The 20,879-nt window shown below is 39.0% G+C and overlaps 1 protein-coding gene across 3 annotated transcripts; it reads right to left on the minus strand.

Annotated features, from left to right (window-relative positions):
• Nucleotides 1-308: 308 nt before the first annotated feature.
• LOC135443371 (Y+L amino acid transporter 2-like) lies at nucleotides 309-19,991 on the minus strand. Of its 3 annotated transcripts, XM_064703588.1 has the most exons (11): nucleotides 19,781-19,991; nucleotides 19,626-19,683; nucleotides 12,709-13,226; nucleotides 10,627-10,752; nucleotides 7,860-8,004; nucleotides 6,872-6,995; nucleotides 6,045-6,148; nucleotides 5,675-5,771; nucleotides 4,493-4,642; nucleotides 2,069-2,252; nucleotides 309-1,385 (listed from the first exon to the last, which is right to left on the minus strand). In XM_064703588.1, exons 3-11 carry the CDS (start codon nucleotides 13,208-13,210, stop codon nucleotides 1,294-1,296), a joined length of 1,524 nt encoding a protein of 507 aa, XP_064559658.1. In that variant the 5' UTR covers nucleotides 13,211-13,226; nucleotides 19,626-19,683; nucleotides 19,781-19,991; the 3' UTR covers nucleotides 309-1,293. The 3 variants fall into 3 exon arrangements, with proteins under 3 accessions (XP_064559658.1, XP_064559657.1, XP_064559659.1); XM_064703587.1 differs by lacking the exon at nucleotides 19,781-19,991 and having other exon boundaries at nucleotides 19,626-19,779; XM_064703589.1 differs by lacking the exons at nucleotides 19,626-19,683; nucleotides 19,781-19,991 and adding an exon at nucleotides 19,438-19,560.
• Between the last annotated feature and the right edge of the window lie 888 nt (nucleotides 19,992-20,879).

The following is a 20,879-nucleotide window of genomic DNA, read 5'->3' on the forward strand; positions in this document are numbered from 1 at the left end:
CCCAAAGGTCTCCGGTAAACACAGCCATAGAATCGGCATTTGGGAACTTGGTCTCATTCCATGGTAGAAGCTTTTTAAGCTCTTGTTTTGGCAATGTACTTGGACTGGATTTAATTAGAGATTTTAAATGCTGATACACGTCTCTGATCGGCAGACACATTCTGCCCCATTGATTCCCCAGTGCTCACCTGCTGTCCTCCTTGCTTACGTTGAGCTCCAATCCAGGTACTGTCCTGCAGCAACATCTGTCCGGCCTCCGGTCACCTTCCTTTCAGGTGCCTGTTCCTCCTTGTGGGCTCTTCCTTCTCAGTTCACCAGGAGGTCTCTTACTGCTAAAAGTCCGAGTTTGCCTACTAAAATGTGGGCGCCATTAGTAAAAGCCTGAGATGAGAGATGCAGGACTCCAGGCGGCTCTTCAAAATGCTGTTTATTGTACACAAGATTTTAAAGCAGTCTTGGGTTGTGGGCGACAGAGCCATGCCTACAGCTGTCAGTTTCAGCTACAGACAAGACTGAAGACCCTTTAGTTTTGGTTATATTGCATTATATATTTTTCTTTGCTGAGCATCTTAATACATAACCAATTAATACCTTTACTATTACCTATAGCCTATCATAACTACTATCATTACCATATTATGGTCAATACTATCCAATCACATGAGTTAATATGTTACAGTTTAAGCTTAAAGTTGTTTTTCAGTTTTCTTGCAGCAAAAAATTCTTAGACGTTTTTCCAACTTGCCACATTGGCATGCTTGTTTGCCTGTTTCTGCTTCTCCTAAGACCTTTCTGCTTGGTAAAAATATCTTTTCGTTTGTGGTCAACATATCCTTTGCTCTAGTCATAAAACACCCTAGCAACACGACTTAACCTTTGCTTTCTTAGTTGTCCAGTCATGACTGGCTCAGCAGTTGTCAATTTAGACATGTATTGTTCTATATCAAAACTTGCTTCCATGTCTATTTCATTCTCAGATCCTACATTCAAAGAGCTTTCTGCCAAGCACATATATCTGTGAAACTTTCTTGTCAAACTTTCATCCTTTCCAACAAAGTGCTTTATAGTTTCAACATGTTACATGATAACTCAGTATTAACAAACAGAATTTTAAAAAGAAATCCTGGAAAACAGAGTGTTTTATAAAACCATCACAACTTAACTGACATCAAACTGATGCACAGTACAGTGGTTGGTATTCTAGTATGACTGAGCATGTGGGGAGAACTTCAGATGATAAAAATTGTTCCAGACAGGAGATGTCAAGGCACAATTCTCAATGTTGAGGCAACTCTATTTACTCTTGGCTGCTGTGGGTTCCACATCTATGTCCAGGTCTGACAGAGCACAGTAGAAGAGCATCTGAACATACTTCGTTGTTGTAGCTGTAGTGGCAAAAATGTGTGACAGAAATTTAAATATATCTTAGACATACATCTGGATTTTGAGGGTTTGAAAACATTACATAGATAGTAGAAAAATCTTGAAACACAGTAATCAATAAAATTAGGTATAAGTTATAAATAGCTAAAAGCAAAAGAAGCAAATTATTAAACTGAAATTCTTGTTTAATCATGTTTTCATCAACATTTTCATTGCTGATAGCTGAATTCAAAGTATAATAAACAAAAATATTAAAAATTTGTTTTTCCAGACTGTCTGAATTTGAGGACTAGCAACTACCCTTCAAGTGAATAATTAATTATTTCATTGTTTTTGAAAATCTGTGGACTCCTCTGATTTGGATTTTTCCATTCTTGGATGGAAAGTGAAGCAAAGATGTTCTGGTATTTCTGCCTTCCAGGGTATTAAAAAGATTAGGTTTAGTATTCACAATCCTACGTGGCTTTTATTGAGCCAACACAGTTATGACACCTACATATTGGCCTGTTTTTTACAGGTAAGCATGGTTTTGTTTTCAGAACCATGTGATAAAGCAGATGATCTGAGACATGCCACATACCAAAGCATAGCCAAACTTCATATAAATAAGGATTTTAGGAAAAATTGTTCTTTCCTTCTTCTGACCGAGGTTTTGACATGGTGACTGGGACATGATGTTGCTTACCAGAGAGCCAAAGTAGACATTTAGGTCGTTTTTCAACTGGCAGATAGACTCCCAAATAATATGCAGGAATGCCTGAGAGGGCAATCCCAACCCCAATAAGGGAATTGATTGTGTCACTGTAGAGAGGCACTATAATCAGGAATAGGGAACACAAGCAATATACTATAGGGAAGAAGAGGCTAAGCTGTGAAGACAAAAAAAAAACAAAACAGCATTTGTTAAAAGATGCAACAAACACTCTATTGTAAAAATTCAGGCTTTGCAGATTAAAGTTAGACATGTCAATAATAAAAGTATGTACTGAATCTTTTTGACTGCTTACAGTCAGCATAATTTATTAACTTCTGTGTACACTGCTGAGAGTCTCTTATTTGGTATACGTCTGAGCATCTATTTTATTTTTTTCAGGCCTGCATAACTCAGTTCCTTTACAATTAGTAAAAGATCAACCTTTGAAAGAAATACTTTAAGTAATGGGTAGCTTTCTCTCCAACTTCAGTTCAGAATTGTTACCTGTATTTTTGGTTGGAAACGACTTCTCTAGACCTCGAATTACATTCTTGATGTTGTAGAACTAAAGGACTGATTTACAACCCTTTTTGTGGGCACTTAACAAATATATCACAAATAAGGAAAGCTGGGCCATGAAGCTGATATGACTGGAGCACCTTCCCTATGACAGCAGGCTGAGAAAGCTGGGGCTGTTCAGCCAAGAGAAGAAAAGGTTGCATGGACACCTCACAGCAACCTTCCAGCGTCTTAGGGGGCCTACAGGGAAGCTGGAGAGGGATTCTTCACCAGGAAATGTAGTGATAGGATAAGGAATAATGGGTACAAACTGAAAGAGGAGAAATTTAGGTTAGGTATTTGGAAGAAATTCTCCACTGTGAAAGTGGCGAGACACTGGAACAGGTTGCCCAGGGAGGTTGTGGATACCCCAACTCTGGCAGTAGTTCAAGGCTAGGTTGGATAAATCCTTGAGCAACCTGGTCTGGTGGAAATTGTCCCTGCCTGTGGCAGGGATGGTTAGGACTAGGTGATCTTGGAGGTCCCTTCCAAACCTTGACCTTTTATGATTCTATGAAGGTTTCAAAAACCTCTTTATGAATTTATTTTTCACTTTTTATTTTTCCTGTCTTTAGTAGTGAGCCTTCTCAAGGGTCCAGGAGTTGACATTTGAATTCCAGCTGAAATTGGTGAGAGTTTACTGTTATAAATACTTTTTTTTTTTCCTTTTAAAGGTTAAAAATATAAGTTGATGAAAACCAACTGCTGCATTTCAGAAAAGGAAATGGTGTATGTGGAGTTGTGGTGTTGACTAAGCTGACAAATGCTGACAGGAATTAAACAGTCTTTGTGTAAAATCTGATTGTAATCCTTAGTAGAGTCAGAGGCAAAATTGCCAATAAGGCAAGATTTAATCTTTATCTTCCACATATTTTGTGGGAAAGTTTGGAAATTGAGTGCGAACATGCTCCAGGAAAATTTGGTCTGCTGTGGAAAATTGGGCAGGTTTCTAGCAGGAGGTGCTTAGAATATTTTATGCCTTTGTTTGAACTTTTTTAAAATTAATCAGGATGTTACACTTTAGTGGAAAGAAAATGTGTTTGTAAAAATGATGCAGGAGTTTAGGAAGAGAGATTGACAAAGAAGAAATATTTGGGGTGTGTTAATTTGTAATTCTCTTGATTTTTACTGCATCACTGCAGAGCCAAAATGCAGGTCACGGAGCCAACACACAGGAGCCAGTGCATGGTTTTGTGTGCCTGCTGTGTGTTTCCATCTTTGCTTCCTGGACAATCACTGGATTAAAACTAGAAACAGGTTTTAGGCACACTTTGTTTCTGTGCACTCACCCTTGCCTAACTGATAGTCAAATGCTCTTCTAAGTCAATCATCAAACTTGCATTTTACTGTTTATGACCACTACCCAGTGGGAGGGAACATTCAAAATATATTTGATAATTTAAGCTAACTTCTGTGTGGGCAGAAATCTGGACATTTATGGGCTTTGGAAGGATTTTACTGTGCTTGTTAAATCATGTAAGTTTGATCAGAGTGTTAACCTCTCTGGAGCCTCCATCACCAGCTCTACTGAGTCTGCTGTTCTCCCAGGATGGGCTAAAAACCTCAGACATTTATTTATTCCTTTTTTTTTTTTTTTTAAACAAACATTATCATAAGTCTGAATGAAAGAGGAATAAATGGTGTATATTATTTCAATCTCACAGCAAAACTACCCGAACAGATGTTCTTGTGGACTCTTAATGGGTTTTGCTCCTTCCTCTTGTATTTTGAAAGAATTTCTATGGCTAATAAATAATCTATAATATAACTGGTACTGTTATGGTTGTGATATTAAAGGTCATATAAACACATGCATTAGCTGGCTTTTAGAGCTTTCTTCCTGACTTTTTTACTTACTTTAACAGGCCGTGGTCTATGTGGCTGAGTATATCTCAGATAGATTAGTCCTGCAATAGATAGACCCACAAAGAGCCAATAGTTGAAGCAGTAGTAATTAATAAGGAGGAAAACATCTTCCACAAGGAGATAAAGTAAAGTCATTAAGCCCTAGAAACAATAAAAAACAAAGACATTTTAATGTGAAAACAAGGACAGAGTAAAATTACAAACTGACTGGTTTCCAACCTGTTTGTATGAGCTTAGGATTTAAGTCCACTCATAAACTGAAACCATTAGAGAAAATTCTGTGCACTGCAGGTGTGCTATACTGCCTGCACAGAAAGACCTAAACCACCAGGAATTCAATGTCTGTTTTAACACATGAGCAGAAAAACTTCCACTTTCCACATGAAAAATGTGAATGGTGGTATACCCAGAGAGTATAAATCAACTTGCTAGTGCAAACAGAGTCCTTGTGAGAAGAGTCTTTATAATGAGATTATAATTTTTAGTAAATTATTTGATGTCAAGCAGGGTGAGTATGATAATCTATTAATAAATGATATGTAACACATGGCAATGGCAGACATCAAATAAAATGCATGCTTAAATACATGGATTATTTATGAAAATAATTTCCAGTAATTCTGTGACACAAGATCTCACCTGTATAGTGGCAACAGAGAAAAAGTCAACAGAGCTATAGGCATCCAATGGTAGAAATTTAATTTTAAGAGCTTTGTCATTCCTGTTATAACTACAGTTGTAGAACATCAGCCTACAGCAGGGTCGAAGAGATGCTCCTGACATATTCTCCTCCAGTGACACTTTAAAAGCTCACATAAGAGACATAAACAGCTCTTGTCTATACCATTACATCTTTAGCCATTCTCTGTTTTCTCAGCAATGCTATTGTACTTCTCACTAATATTGTTTGGAGAGCCCATGAACGAATCAAGCCATTCTCTTTCCACTGCAATAAACCCCTCTACGACACAAAATAACACCCCTCCCACCCCCTCAATGAGTTTAAATTGTGGGCATATGCAGAAGATGTCTCCAGGGCAGGAGAAGTCTGTGAGGAGTCCAGGGCAGAGCAGAGATGTTTTACCCCAGGTGCAAACCCCAAATGCCCAGAGATGTTTTACCCCAGGTGCAAACCCCAAATGCCAGGCAGGCACGAGGCTGGGCGTCACTTACGTTGAACAGGAGAGCAGGCACCGGTGTGAAGCACTTCACGTGAATCAAGCTCAGACTGACAGGGAGGTGTCCTTCCCTGGCTCCAACATAGAACAGCCTAAAAAAAGACTAAGGAAACTCAACCATAGGAAGAGCTTTTTGCTTCCTGACAAAGCAAAGAAACAATTCTTTTATTACTCTGTTGTAAGTGCTGTTCTCTTCTTAAGTGGCTTTAGTTTATCAAATGGTGCTAATCATGAGAAGACATCTGACTGTAACAACACCTCCATCATAAATGTATGACTTGACATGGCAAAAATTACCAAACTAGTAAAGAAGGCAGATTATAGATTCCTCTTCAATTATTTAAAATAAATCTTCTATTCCATACCGAGATGCTGCAATAATTGATGAGTTTAAGCCACTATAGCAAGACATGGCCACTGCTATAGGAATTATCCACTTGGCATGACTAAGGGTTTCACCTGCAAATGTCTGTAACAGAAAGAAAAATAATGGTGAGGCCCACTGTGTTAGGAATACGGATAATTCTGAGAAACTCTCATGAAAACACATTATCCCAAATGTAGTGTCATAGCCCATGCTTTTTGATGGCACCCAAAAATGACTTAGGAAATTAGAATTTGGAAAAGCTGATCAGCATCAAAATAAAATTGGCAGATACAATAAAAAACATTTTTTAAAAAAACTAAGCCTAGATTAATTCAGTGATGGAAACGAGGATGATGTATTGGCTTTAAAGTATTCTGACAAATCCCAACCGTAGTAATCCATGAATTATTATTTTATTTCTGTATAAAATATTGATAAGGTTTTAAAAAATAATTTCAGTGCACACTTCTGCACTGAAAATATTGCTGTGGTTGTGCAGCATTAAACATTACATACTGTGCACTAGAATGACAACGAAAAAAAAAATGGTTCTCCAACAACCCAGACTTTCTATAGCTCCTTGATCCTAGCAAAAGCATCTTTCCTATGATGTAGTGTTAGAGCAGGATTTACAGAGTATAAAAGACAATTTTTCAAGAGTATATTTATTGGATATATTCTTGATATGCACCTTCTAATATAATGGTAGTGTTACATGAAAAAATGTTTTAAGCGGCCTTCAACATGATAGTACTTCAGATGTTTGCCAAGCATGCTACCTGAAATTTTTCTGTAGTGTCCTTTAAGTTATGTTCCACAACTTACCACAGCCACCGCATCACTTGTGAGGAGAGCTGACATGTCCAACACTACATAGTATGCTATATTAGTCAATAAGTAGATAATAGCTACAATAGGCATTGAAATTGCAATAGAAAGAGGTAAGTTCCTGCAAAAGGAAAATGGAAAAATTATTCCATGTTATTTAAAAAGAAATAATTAAATAGAAGATTGTTCCCAGAATGGATACCTCCATAACATCTTGTAATCCATCATTCTGAATCATGGGGTTACAAAACAACGTGCAGCCATGTGTGAAACAATGCCATAAAGCCATAAAAAGCTTAGTTTGATGCTTGTGTGTCTGCCACAAGTTTAAAAAAAAAAAGCCTTAAAACATTCATACATGTAAATTTAATACACTGTCTGTTATATGCAGCAATGTAAGAGAGCTCTGAAACAATAAGATTTAAGCACAGACTTAGATATTTTCTTGATTGTGGCATTTTTCCCTGACTCATAACCTAATGTCCCAAGACAAGATGGACTATATCAGCTTGAGTGGCCGACTCAAGCCAACTCCCACAGGGCTGGCATCCCTACAGAAGGCAGGAGATGATATTTGCCCATAAACCATAATGCTGAAGATCACATCATAAAAGCCACAAATCTGACACAGTCTTACTCTACTGGTGGCAAAAAATGTCTTGGGAAAATAATTCTGCCTAACTGAAGAGATGCAGGGAATTTTAGAGGGCCAGATGCACCTTTGCTTTTCCTTGCTTCCAGCAGGAATTTGTTCTTCTTCTTTAAAAATTGTAGTCTGAAGTGGAAGATGTAAAATACACATATACAGGTAAATGATTCATTAGTGTGGTATCACTGATAAATGAGCACAATAATCAGAAAGAGTTCTCCTATTTACTCCTTCATTTGAAGAGAAGAGAAAATAATTTGACTAATCAGAAACAAATACAGAGTGGCTTGTCCTGCCATCACCTGTCAGCGGTTCAAAGGGAAAGCCTGTGTTTACCTCTCAGGATTCTGCATTTCCTCGGTGACATAGTTGAGCGTGTCCCATCCTGAGTAGGAGAAGAGGGCAGAGTAGAGAGCCAGGGCAATCATCCCTGGGTTTGTTGCTGAGCCCTCAAACGGAGCTCTCAGGTTTTCAGTTTCCCCTGTACAAATGGCAGGTGCCAATTGACTGTTACATTTCAAGGATTGCAACTTAGACGGGCACTACACCTCAAGTGCCAGCTAACCAAAAGGAAATAACACCCCACTGCATCCGGGTTTCATTACTGTTTCTAAAACTGCACAACTTACATTTTTAATTAACAAACAAGAGAGTTTCAACCAGATGTTCAGACAGCTACACTTGCACAGGGAGAAAAGAGAACATTTTCACATGTTTGTTATTTGGATGTGGCTTTTGTAATTCTACCAGAATTCACAGACATTACTGTTGACCCTTCGGAAGGAGGGAGCCATGCCGAGGGCATGCAGTACCCTGTCAGCCAGGATGAGGCTCTTGGCAAACCCAGTTTCAGTTCCTGAATCTGTCTCATATTCCTTCCTAACAGCTGCGCTTTTATTTTCCCCAGATGAATTAGTGGCCACTAGAGGGGGACCTCCTTTACTTTTCAGTGGGATGCTCTGACCCACAAGGGGCTTCCCCAAAACTAAGGGATGAAATTAAAAATTTTTCCTTTCAAAATTCTGCTTTCGTTAAGCTCCATTGGTTGAGATGAGAAACTGCAGAGTGCTGCAAAATAGGCCAAATGTTAGTGAAATTGCACAAGCCTTCACTGCCGTGCTGGAAAGGGGAAGAAAGGTCTTACTGAGATTGGAGAAGGAAAGTCTACCATCTAATGAAAATGGAAGCGGGTTAAGTATTAAGAGAAGACAGAAACATGCTGAAACTTCAATTAGAAAAGAAAGTAATGTCTTTTTGTAGTCTTTTTTTTGTAAAATGAAAGCACTGATTCAACTAAGGAGTTTTTAGATACTACAAATGCAATTCAGTCACCGAAGAGCAGGAGACTGAACCAAAGAAGAGAAGATATGAGATGTACACATACTTTGGAGAAGAAAACGGTTGGAAGGTAAAAGAAAGAAAAATCCAAAATGTTCAAGAAGAGTTTTTTGAGTTGTTTTTTGGTAAAGACAGTTCATATTCAGAATCAGTTATATTTACAGACCTTTAACACAAGAAGTGTATCCAAGCACATCAGAAAGAATAAGGCAGGGCTAAAACATCATAACTGTTCTTTTCATTGAAAAAGCTGCTGAATTTAAAAGGGTCATTGACCTGATCACAGCTTCCTCCAGAAATTGTCATCATTCCTCCTCCCAGACTTTCCCGTATTTAAGTGCTCAGTTCTGCTTAAACAAAGCAGAGATGAGACCTTTACTACCAGTAAAAGCCCTCAGCACTTCGTGTGCCTGACCATAATGTTCCCTTTATGCTTCAACCCTCCCTGAGCCCACAGAGCAATGCAGAGGAAACAAAATGGGCAGTATGTGGGACCAGAGGGAGCAGCCCCTGCCCCCAGCAGCACAGCAGTGAGCAGGAGGGGAGGCAGCTTTGAAGGGGGCAATTTGAAAGCAGGGGCGGTGCTGCTACAGAGGTGACATCACAGAATCACACTTTTGCAAAGCTGCAGCAGTTTCATGAGGGGAACTACTCCTTCATGCAACTGTGACCCTTAAGCAATGCTTCTTCTCGGAATGTTCACCTCTCTGCCCTTAGGGCTGGGTTTGGTTGTCCAGGTCCCTTTAGACTTCAACCAGCTGGTGACAACTGACATGCAGAGGTAATGGCTAAACCAGAAAGCCATTCCTAAAGTCTAATGCAGCTTTATGGTGTAACACCTGATGCAACTGCAGCAAAGGAGGAGGCCAGCAAACAGAAATGGAGAAGAAAGCATGCTTGTTAGGTTTTATAAGCTAATTTAGCAGGAGAAAAAGATAATTCCTAAACTGGAGAGGGAAAACTACCTTTATTTCAATGGAATAAAGATAAAGGCTATGCAATTTAAGAATTTCAGAGAAAATGAAAATGTAAAAACCTTAGTAATCTAAGCAGCAGAGCTAGAACTAGAGGAGAATTCACTGTACCAGAGGCCCAAATTAATAAAATCAAATCTATTGCTATATGCAAGGCTCTGAGGTAGCACCAGCATAAACTGCTCTCCAGCTTTGCAGTGTGTTCACTTCACTCCAGTTACTGCTGATAGGAGGTGGCTCATCTGCCCTGTGATGCCTTACAGTAACACCATGCCACAGTGATTCACACAACTGCACTGTTGCAGTCTTCTCCTCTGTTTCTAGGAACAAAGATGCCCTCCCACAAATCCCACCTATGGTTTACCCTCTCTGGTTCTCTTCTGGCAGGGTGCTGTGCCTGGGGGGTGGTGCCAGTGGGGTGAGGTGGGGGGAGAAGGGTGGTGGGGGGAACTGTGAGGAGCAATGCAAATTCTGTTCTCCTGTCCTGTGACAGGACAGGTAGTAATGCATGAGTCAGACTCCGAGGCTGACTTGAACTAGTCAGTAGTAAAGTGATGTTAATTCAGCTGCTATTTGCTATTCAGACCAAGCAGCACAGGACTTGGCCTGAATAATTAACCCTCTATTGCTTAACAAGCCATAAAATACATCTGATCTTCCTATGGCCGACTTTTTTTTTGCAGAATAAACAACACATCATATATAAGTGTTAAAGATCTCCCTAGATGGATTTTGAAATCATCATATATGATTCATTTCATAGAATTTAGGTAAATGAAAATGATTCTTACCTTTGCCAATTTTGTAAAGGCCAACAGATATCACCAAGATAAGAGCCATGACTTTGGCATATGTGAAAATATCTTGTACACGGGTACCCCACTTTACATTAACACAGTTAATAAATGTTAAGGAACCTGCAGAGAAAAAGATTATGCATGAAAGGAGCCCTGGATGTTTAACATCACTTAAGTCCTATTTCAAACTCATCTATCCAGATGCTACTACTCTTTCAAGGAGTAAAACTGAATTAAATTTCACCACTTCAGGACCACCCAGATTTACTAAAATGAAATACCTGGTTTAAAATTTACACAACGGTTTTCTGTTTTCATGACAGTGAGTAAGACAAAACACATCAATCTTTGAACTTTAGGACTAGCTCCTTCTCTGTTGTAGTGTGTTGTTAAGTTTCTTGTGTTATTCCCCCAATTTATGTATTGTTCTCCCCTATTATGTGTAAAATGGTTTCGTTCCCCCAGTTTTTCCCGCCACTGCTAGCCTGTCAGCTAAGTTGCTATAGTAACCGCTATTCATAGTTGCCGAAGTGTAATTGCTCCTCCCCTAGTTTCCCTTATAAGTGAAAGTTGTTTCCTCCCTAAGTCCAGTCAATCACCCCCTTTCTCCTCCCAAGTTTCGAGAACCTTCTCCTCTCTGGAGATAGTAGTTAGCTGAGGTCCCAAGACACCTCCTTTACCTTTTGATTATTGGTCTCCATAGAGTGTCAGTTCTGTGAAGTTCATCCCCTCACCTTTCCCGATTAGTTCCGCCTGTACCCACCCCCTTCCTTTATAATCCTGTTTCACCCCCTATGAAGAAACTTTTTCCCGGTTAGATTCCCCGCGTTTAGATCCCGCAACACCTTCAATAAACCGATGTTTAACCCCCGAGAAATAGTCAGCTCCGTTCCTCCCCAATACCAGCGGTGTACGCCAGTCCGCAGCCAGCACAGCCCGAGGCCATCAGACGCCGAAGAGTACTGGCCAAAAATTGCAGAAGAGCGTCGGCCTTTCGCCCTCAGCTAGTCAGACTCCAAACTTCGAGCCACATATGCCCCCCTCTGCACTTCTCCTTTTAAATAATATTTAAATTTTATTAAACTCAACAAGAGCTATTTACATACAAATGATAGTATTTCTTTATATCCTGTATATCAAAAATTTCTTCCTGCCAAGTTAAGCTCCAGTTTTGGTACAGAATTCTGGTATACAGAATTTTGGTATACAACTTCTGCACAAACATAGTTTGCATGCTGTGAGAAGATACTGAATTGAGCCAGGCCAACATGCTATTACTCTGTGTTCATGGTTTTGAAGTTTCCTCCTTTTCCCAAATTCTCTGCAGTCAGGCTTGTCCCTCAGCTGGCAGCAGGTCCAGCCAGGGGCTGAGCCATGTGCCCATCTGCTCTCACTCCAGCACACACAGGGCAACACAGCAAACTTCTCCCTCTTGTCACCCCCCGATTCAAAACAGAGACAGATGAGGAAAGGTGATGGTGTGCATTGGCACCAGGTGTGAAGCCCAGCTGCTGGAGAAGAGAGCAGAACAAACATGGCATGGTCACATTGAGTGCTCTCAAGCATGGATCAAAGTGGGCTTTTTCTTACCTAGAAATCTTTTTGGTCTTTGCTTCTGTTTCCCTGACTTGCCTATAATCTACACTTCAGTTTTGAAAGGAAGAAAAAGGGTTTTGTAATTCTCAAAATGAAAATAATTTAGAAATCATTCTATATAGTAAGGGAATTAGCATACAACCACACATGCTCAAAGAACTTCTAGCCTTCATTTTCATAAATTAATCTGTGCATGTGACAGTGTCCTGTTAGCCAGTTAGGCCAGTGAACCCATAGACATTTGTGTACCTTTAATCAGCAGTCACAATTTCTCTCTGCCAAATTGTTGTAATTCTCCTCTCCCCTCTAGTAATACCAGCTCAAAACACAATACATCTGAATAAAAGATTATTAGTTCTTAAGAACGTGTTTTTGATAGGTAATAATTATTTTCACAGAATGCAAAGAAATAGAAATTTAGAAAAACCTTCTCTGACCACGCATAATTACAGTTCTTAACTTCTGGCAATCACTACTTACATATACACGCAGCTGCAATCAGCCTGACTGCGTCATACGGCGGCTCACAGTGGGGAAAAATTGGCTGAACAATGTAGTTAGCAAATGTGATTGCTATCACTGCCTGAGTTGTTGGTTCGATAATTAGCAAGGAAGACCAGAGTCTGATGAAGGCCACAAAGGCCCCAAATGCCTCCAGAATATAGGCATAACTGCCTCCAGATTTTATGATGGATGTTCCCAGTTCCACGTAACACAAAGCTCCAAACAGGGAAAAAATCCCACCAAGTGCCCAGATGATCAGTGAGAGTCCATAGGAAGCACTGTACATTAAAACACCTCGGGGTGATACAAATATACCAGAGCCAATCATGTTCCCTACAATTAAAGAAACTCCATTTAGTAATGTGATCTCTTTTTTCATCTGCATTTTTTCACTTGTCTCTGCCATATTGTCCATTTCAGCTTTTGCATTCTCAGTTCTGGACTTTTTATTGCAGCATTTTTGCCAAGGGGTTGGCATCTTCAAATCACGTTATCTGAAAACAAGAGGAGAGAACATTTTTGTAATGCATGTGGAATCAGAGACATGGATAAGATAATTAACATACAAGGCATAAAAGATACAAAGAACAACTATTTTGCCTGATTTTATCTTGTAGTTCAGGAACAGCACACTAGTGAAGTTTTTTAACTTTCATGGTTACATACCTTTTCAATGCATAAATATGAGGCCACTGTCTTTGGTTATAGATTCTGAAGCTTTTGTTAACTCTCAGTTCACTATTATTATTTGTCTTGAATTGTAATTCTATTTTATGTTATTGAAAATATTTTAAGGAAGGAGGAGATACTGTATCCCTGGAAACACGTTCTAATTCAGCTGCAGTATCTTCTACAAGAATACCTCTTCCTAAAATTTGTTCTTATCTCACAAAGAATTTCAATTTCATTATTATTTGTTTTATAAAATGACATTCACTTGAAAACTGTTCTGCTGGAGAACACCAGAGAAAAGACAGAAAAAGAGCCTCAAAATCTCTAATCTCACAAAATAAATGTTCATATGAGGGTAAAAAAATCTTTTACTGCGGCAGTGAATAATGCAGCTTGGTTAGCTATTAACCTCACTTAACTCAGGAGAAGCCACTAACATTCAGAGGGATTGAGTCTGGGACACTCTGTCCCTGGAACGTTTCTGTGTAAGAGAGTCCAACAAAACATGTCTGCAAAAGCATTTCCCTGTGCTGCTCGCAGGACAAGATCCAGGTGTGCTGGGAGCTGGGAAGCAGGGCCTGAGTGCACAGGATCAGGCTGCCTGGTGCACACCTGCACAGCGCTGGGGCTGAGGAACCCCGGGCTGCAGGGGCCGCCTCAGCTCTTGGGTCCTGCTCATGCGTAACGGGGCTTAGACCAATGGCTAATTTTAGCTATCTGTCTCAAAAGACATCTGTTTCTCCTTCCCTTCTCTCCTCCAGACACACTCTAAAGCACTTCTGAAGATCATTTCCTTAAAATCCTATGATCTAGATCCAAGTTCCCTGAGTAGAACAAAGCTCATCCATGCAACACTGGCAAAACAAAACCCATTTGATTACAAATGTTTACACATTACATTTACACATTACATGTGATTCATAAATTTATGTTGTTAAACATGGGTCAATGGCCAGTTTAAAACAATCTGCCCTCCCCAAACTTCCTGAAAGGTTTTCTGTCCTTGTAAAGTATGGCTGGTTTAGCAACCCTGAATATATTATAATTCTATGTCTTCCTTCCCAGCTTTTTTGATGCAACTCACTTTCCTAATTGATCAAATAGTGAACAAGGCCTGATGAGCACTAAAAATTGAAAGATGCCGAACTCTCTTTAAAGATTAAATGCTTTTCTCATCCCAATGGCACTTTCCCTAAACACAGGAACACTGTGGGAACACTAGTATAAACTTAAACATTAACTCTTGTCAAAAGCGTCCAAGCATGACTGCAGTCTCCCTTTTGGCTTTTTGACCTCCTCCTCCTCACACACATAAGTGACTCCTGTTACTTGTCACATCATCCCTCTATGATTAAAAAACATCATCCTGTTTTGCAGGGAGAAATTTCATGCATCCAGTACACCATTCATATATCTTTCTTCAAATTCCTGATGAACTTGACCTGTTTCCTTCTGTGTGACAGAAAGGAGGAAAAAGTCACCCTCCCCACCCCAAAATACAGGCCAATAGGCCAATACTTCCAGAACCTCCTGTCTCCATTTCTGTTCTTGATGGCTACATAAAATATCAGCAGAAACCCCTCCCATGATGGCAGCTGTTTGGAGTGTTCATCATGATAGTAACATGCTAAAATCTGGACATATTTCTGTATTAATAGTCCTTTTCTAGCATAGTTGGTTTAAAATGATTGTATGCTTCGTATGCTTGATGTATGATTTTTAATTTTTTTTTCAGATTTTTAAATGCGAGCTCTGGCTGGGAGCTGAAATGCACAACTGTTTCAGTCAGCACAGCTCAAAGGGTGTGGGAATTCAAAATTAACCTTTGTTACTCAGGTGATGTTAATGTGGAGCTATGCAAGCAGTGACCAAACCCAGGGGCTATCACATTTCCTGAAATGAAGTCTCCCTGGTAAGGAGGATACAGTTATTTTCCTGTAAAAAAGAATACATCAAGTAATTGGTAGGTATGGGTAACTGGTGTACATGGTATCAAACCTGAACTCAGATGTCTAGTACAGAGGGCCTGCTAGCTAAAGGAAATTTGATCATTTAAACTGGCAATGCTACTGAAGCCTAGTAGTACTTCTACAATCTGCAGCTTTCATGAGAGCACTAAGGTAAAGTTTAAATTATATTCTTAAGTAACACAATGTTTTGCATATTTTCCTCTTATCTCTTGTGCTACCAAAAGTTTATTTCCAATTTCTAAAAATTTGTAACCGGAGCTGTGTAGGGAAGTATTTCTTCCATAAATAAGTGACTGCTGATTAAACCATTATGAAAGAAAAACAATTAGAAGAAACAGTTCAAAATTGAGTACTTTGAGACATGTCACATTAGCAGAACTTTTACCCAGACCCTCAAATAAGTCCACAAATAGGTGTGGCCCGAGAATCAAAGGGAAAGAGATTCAGTTTCCATAACCAAGACATGCAACTTCACTGTAATTAATTTATATAATCTGAAAGCAGAAATTTTTGGACAAAGTTTTTTTAACAGCTTCTGCCTTTCCTTCTCCACCAAGACAACAGTAATATTTCTAGCAGCTTTGACAGTGCACTGATTTCATTCAGTGCCATCACATTGTTGGAGCAGTTACTGATTTCTTTATTCAGGACTATGTCCTTAAATAAACAAGATTCACTGAGTCGTGACTGATGCATGTTCTCAGCAAAGTTTTCATGCTATTAAGAAAATTAGTGGGATATAGGACATAGTCTCCTGTACAGATCTCCCTGTATAATAGCTTAAGAATATTTTTTTTGTCAAGTGTTTAAAGAATGCTTTTACATTCCAGGCAATGATGAAAACTATTCAAAGATTTGCCCAGTGTCTGTTGTCTAATTCTTTACCTCATTTATAGCTTCTGCTATTTTTTTCCTACTGAATCTGGTCAATAGTCTTGTCCTACTGTTGTCACTATCACTTCATCCTCATGCCACCATGTTCCCTTTCTGGGACCATCACTGTTGCCTTGAACTGGTGTGCCAAGAAGCTTCAGCTGAGAAGCTTGCACGTTCAAGGATGCTTCAATAGCTCTTCTCCATCATTTGGACATTTAGGTCACATTTTGAAGGTGCACATAATCCAAGTGAGAGACAGCAAAATCTATTAACTGAGAGAGCCTATTGGGGACAACCATCAGAGCTGCAATAAGGTGATTTCTTACAGAGGTGGCCATTTTCAGTCATAAAATCCTGTACTATAATAGATGAAAAATATTTATGGTGAATCATCTAGCATTCAAAGTGGCTTTCTGAGATCAGAAAGTTTTAATTTATGTAGTAATTAAAAAGCTGAGGTTCTTCGCATTCAGTTTTAACATGATTGGGTGTTGTGATGATAAAACTTTATGGCAGCGAAATTACCAGTGCAGGCATTTTAGTAACTCTTGAGTACGAAGTCTGAAGAGCAAAGCATAAAAGCTTTCTGATGCTAAAGAAGGTCCTTGGTGTCTTGGTTCCCCAGAGTGGGACAAGCAGAAGGATCTATGGTTTCTGGAATCAATGTGCCTCAGAGGCCACAGCAGGCTGAATGACACAGCTGCCAGCACTTGCCTCTGCCTCGTGTCAGCAAGTGAGCTCTGCTACACAGCTTCAGAACCTATTTTCATTTAGGTCTTCCTTTTTCTTAGGCACTCTCTCAATAAATGGAGGCAAATTTTCCTCTCAGGGAAACACAATGCCTTGAGAGTCCAGACAGCCATAATGGCGCTAAATCCTTTGGAGCTTCATGTTTATCTCACAGCTGGATATGCAAAGAGCAAGAGAAAGGACCTTGGAGACCAATGCCTGAGAAGTTAAGTTAATTACATACAGGTAATTCTTAAAAGGTCGTTTCCTACTTAAGCCACTGCCAAAAGTCATACACAAAAGTGAAGGAAAGGACAAGTAGATAGTAGTTGAAAACTAAAGCTGAAATCAAACACAGTTCTTCCATAAATTACTGTAGGGCTGGTATGGTAGGGCAGGATTTTCTCAGACATTCCCATTCTTCAGGGGTCTACATTTCATGAGTGATTGCTTCCTTCTTAAGGAGGTAATTCAACTTTGCCAAATGATTCAAGAAGGCTTGGCCAGGGAAGTGCTTATGTACTTCCATAGGAACTTACAGACTTGTGCAGTCTTACAAACTGCTTCCAGAGGGACTGAGATGTCTCTATTTGTTATGGTACTTAGCAATTCTCATCTTTTAATTCAAGAAATATTAGTAAATCAGATCTCAGAGATTAATTATTGCTGCCTTCAGCAGCTTCCCTTGGAAGCTGAGGAAATTAATTTAAAAAGTCAACTCCTATGAAAGATGTTGGAACATGCTGGCCATCAGATTTACACCTCATTTCATGGTCTTTTGTTTTGGTGAATTTTGTCTACCTCCACAAAATTTCTCAATAATGAAAGCACCACCAATGAACCAGGCAAAGTCAAACCAGCTAAGAAAACAGATAAACTCCCAATATTTTCTAGTTTTGTTCAGAAAATTAGTGAGATTAAGAATAAAATTTAAAATTAAAATCTAGCACATTTTAATTATGTGTGTATTAGAATCAGAGTGCATTTAGAAAACCGTTCTAAAAGTCATGAGCAATCTCTTATTTTCTCTAAGTACATTCTGGGCAATTTTCTCCTGCCTGTAGAAGATTGGCCAAAAGTTAAAAAACCCCAAACATATACATTTATATTAATAGCTATTGGAACATGAAATCAGATGAGCAAGCAGTTTTCAACATGACCAAAAATGTGTAGCTCAAACTTCAAAACACTACTACTGAGCATGAGCATCAACAGGTCTCAAAGGGAGTATTCATAACAGCTTGTACTGTTGGACATTTCCCAATGAGGAAAGCAAACAAAACAAGATTATGCAGTATGAGGAAACAGCATAAAATAAAATACTCTCAGAAATTATAATACTAAAAACTCAAACAACAGCAACAAAAAATCCACTTTGATCTCATCTGAAGCAAACATTTCTCACTCAATAGGAAACAAGCATATTTCTTTTTGGATTTCAAATTCTATGTTTATAAAAACATTTAATGAATTATTGCTTCACATGCATTACTAGGGTCATGGACTGCCTTTCCCACAGAAGGGACTTGCTCCACCCCCAGCACTACATTCCCACCCCAAAACAAATCACAGAGGAGATTTGAGAGAAAAGCTACTGTAGCCGAAATCTAAGGAAAGTATTAAAAAGAGAAGCTAGCAGCTTACCAGAGGGTAGGTGACATGCTTGCTTCTTTTAGCAGAAGGGCTGCTGGAATAGAACAGTGCCTCTCTAGGGCTGCTGCTCTAAATAAACACCTCTGTTTAACCAGGATAGCTAAGTTAATACCCATATGAATAGCCTCTTCTCTCACTCACTGCATTACCTGCTATTTTTATTACAGTAGCATGAATATTAAAATCAATGAGAGCTTTCAAGAAAGATCTCAGACTCCTGGAATGTGGTTTCCCCAAACAGCCTCAGCTGAGGTCATTAGCAGGCAGAAGCAGGCAACTGCTGCTCTCTATTCCTAAGAAAGTTGTGATAGAAGTAAAACTAAAGGAAAGTTGGGGGAGAAAAATCCTTCATCCATATGTCACTGAAACCATGAATAACTAATGCAGACTAATTCCTTCTTGCCGATTTAGAAAGCCTCAATGGAATTTTTACTAACACTACACAAAGATGTTTATTCTGGTGGCATAACTTGCTAAATCAGAAAGTCTTTAAGAGGGATAGACTAGCAAAGAGTTGTAAACTGAAATTGATAGGTATTATTCAATTTCAAACTACTAAATGTTTTTCTGGGTGTTTTTTTCCAAATTTTCTTCTAAGTTTAATCTATGCTTTGTTAGATATTAATCAACTCGATTATTTTTCTTATTTTCAGAATTATAGATCTGTGTCTTTTATAGTAATTTATGACATGATGCATGAGACACAAAACAGGCTGATCTCGCGTTAAGATCTTACTTTAATTAAATAAGCTTTAAAAAAAACCCCTAGGATAAGAATAAGCAAAGAAAGAAAGAAATTATTTACCCAGTGTATTCAGTTAGTCTTCTGAAGTAATAGGTTTTCCTGTGATGTCCTGTAGCAAAGCCAGGATGGTATACAGCATACAAGTAAACATCCAGAAAATAAAACTCTGCTTTTTTGGCAGAGTGAGAAGTTAATAAATGCAAGATTTAACCGGGATTTTTGTTTTCCGTGAAGAATGATGTACTCACGTGCCAAAGGGCATCTGGAAGGAGCTGATCCAGCAGGTCAAGAGTCTCGTCACTAGAGCTAAAGCACCAGATAACAGCACTTCATCAGACTGGACCACTAATCACACAGGAAAGTAAAGTATTTGAATCCATGCACAGATATTCCTCCAACACACCTGAGCAGCCCAACTAGAAAACAAGCAGGAGCATAGAATCATGTTGTACATTCCATCCTGTAACCCACGGTGACCAAAAGGAATAATAAACACAATACAAATATTTCTTTTTAAAGCCAGCGCTCCTCCTGCTTCTTCATTTTAAAGTAACATCTTGTATAAACATGCTTTTTATGGTAGACTGAGACAGCTATACAGTTAATGTTTACACAGAAATGGCTGTGTTTCTTTTAAACCCTATTCAAAGCAGGTGTAGGACAAATTCTTTGAATAAACAGTTTCAAGTTGTTTTATCTATGAAGGATGAGAGCTCTCTAAGTCTGCCTGCCTGAAAAGATTGCACAATTCCAGCTGCCTGCAAGTTTGTGGTTACGTACATTATAATGTAGCAATTCTGGCAATGGGCTTGTTTTGCAGGGATGTTGCTCCTTGTTGGACAAACAGAGGCTGAGCCCCACGTTCCTTAATCAGGGCCTCTGTCATCTTAAATTCTTTTTCTTCTGCCAGGGCAATTGTTCACAAACTAAAACCTAAAGCCCAGAATATATATTTTCAAGAATGTGTAATTATTTTCACTCTGAAATTTGAACTTGAGTTTGTCCTGTTTCTGATGTGGGGCACCAAACTGTTTTTCTGATTGTGTGTTATATTGAGGGACTTTGCTATCAGACCACCTTTATACAGTCCATTGATCCTGCTCCTGAGCCAGCCTCAGCCCTTTGTTTCAAGTCTGTAGAAGCTGTCTGACCCTCGTGGTTACACACTACTGGACACTTGCCATAGATTTACAGGAACAGCACATAAATCAACATTGAGCAATCATAAAGCATGCACTGTTCACAAAAAGGATTTTTCCTGAACATTTATTCTGTAAACACAAAATCTAGTTCCTTTGCCAAGGAAGATTAAATGTAAATCTTGCATTTTAATGTAAAGAAGTGAATGTGAATGCCTTTGTAACAAGTTTTTCTTACTCATTTTTACAGTATTTCAGGACTTGATAAGAATGTTTGCAGTGAAGCTTCTCCTGTACCAACTTACTGTTCACAGTAATTCTTCTGTGTGTCTCAGTTACATATAAACACACATTTCCTGATTG

Source organism: Zonotrichia leucophrys, chromosome 2 (assembly GCF_028769735.1).
Source record: "Zonotrichia leucophrys gambelii isolate GWCS_2022_RI chromosome 2, RI_Zleu_2.0, whole genome shotgun sequence".
NCBI classification, from domain to species: Eukaryota; Metazoa; Chordata; class Aves; order Passeriformes; family Passerellidae; genus Zonotrichia; species Zonotrichia leucophrys.

Excerpts from the sequence above, each read along its gene's own strand:
- LOC135443371 (XM_064703588.1), bottom strand. The coding sequence starts at position 13,210 with ATGCCAACCCCTTGGCAAAAATGCTGCAATAAAAAGTCCAGAACTGAG. Across the intron at positions 8,005-10,626 it reads CCTTTACAAAATTGGCAAAG|GGGAAACTGAAAACCTGAGA; the intron begins GTAAGAATCATT and ends CCATTTGTACAG. Across the intron at positions 1,386-2,068 it reads ATGTCTACTTTGGCTCTCTG|CTACAACAACGAAGTATGTT; the intron begins GTAAGCAACATC and ends TTGCCACTACAG.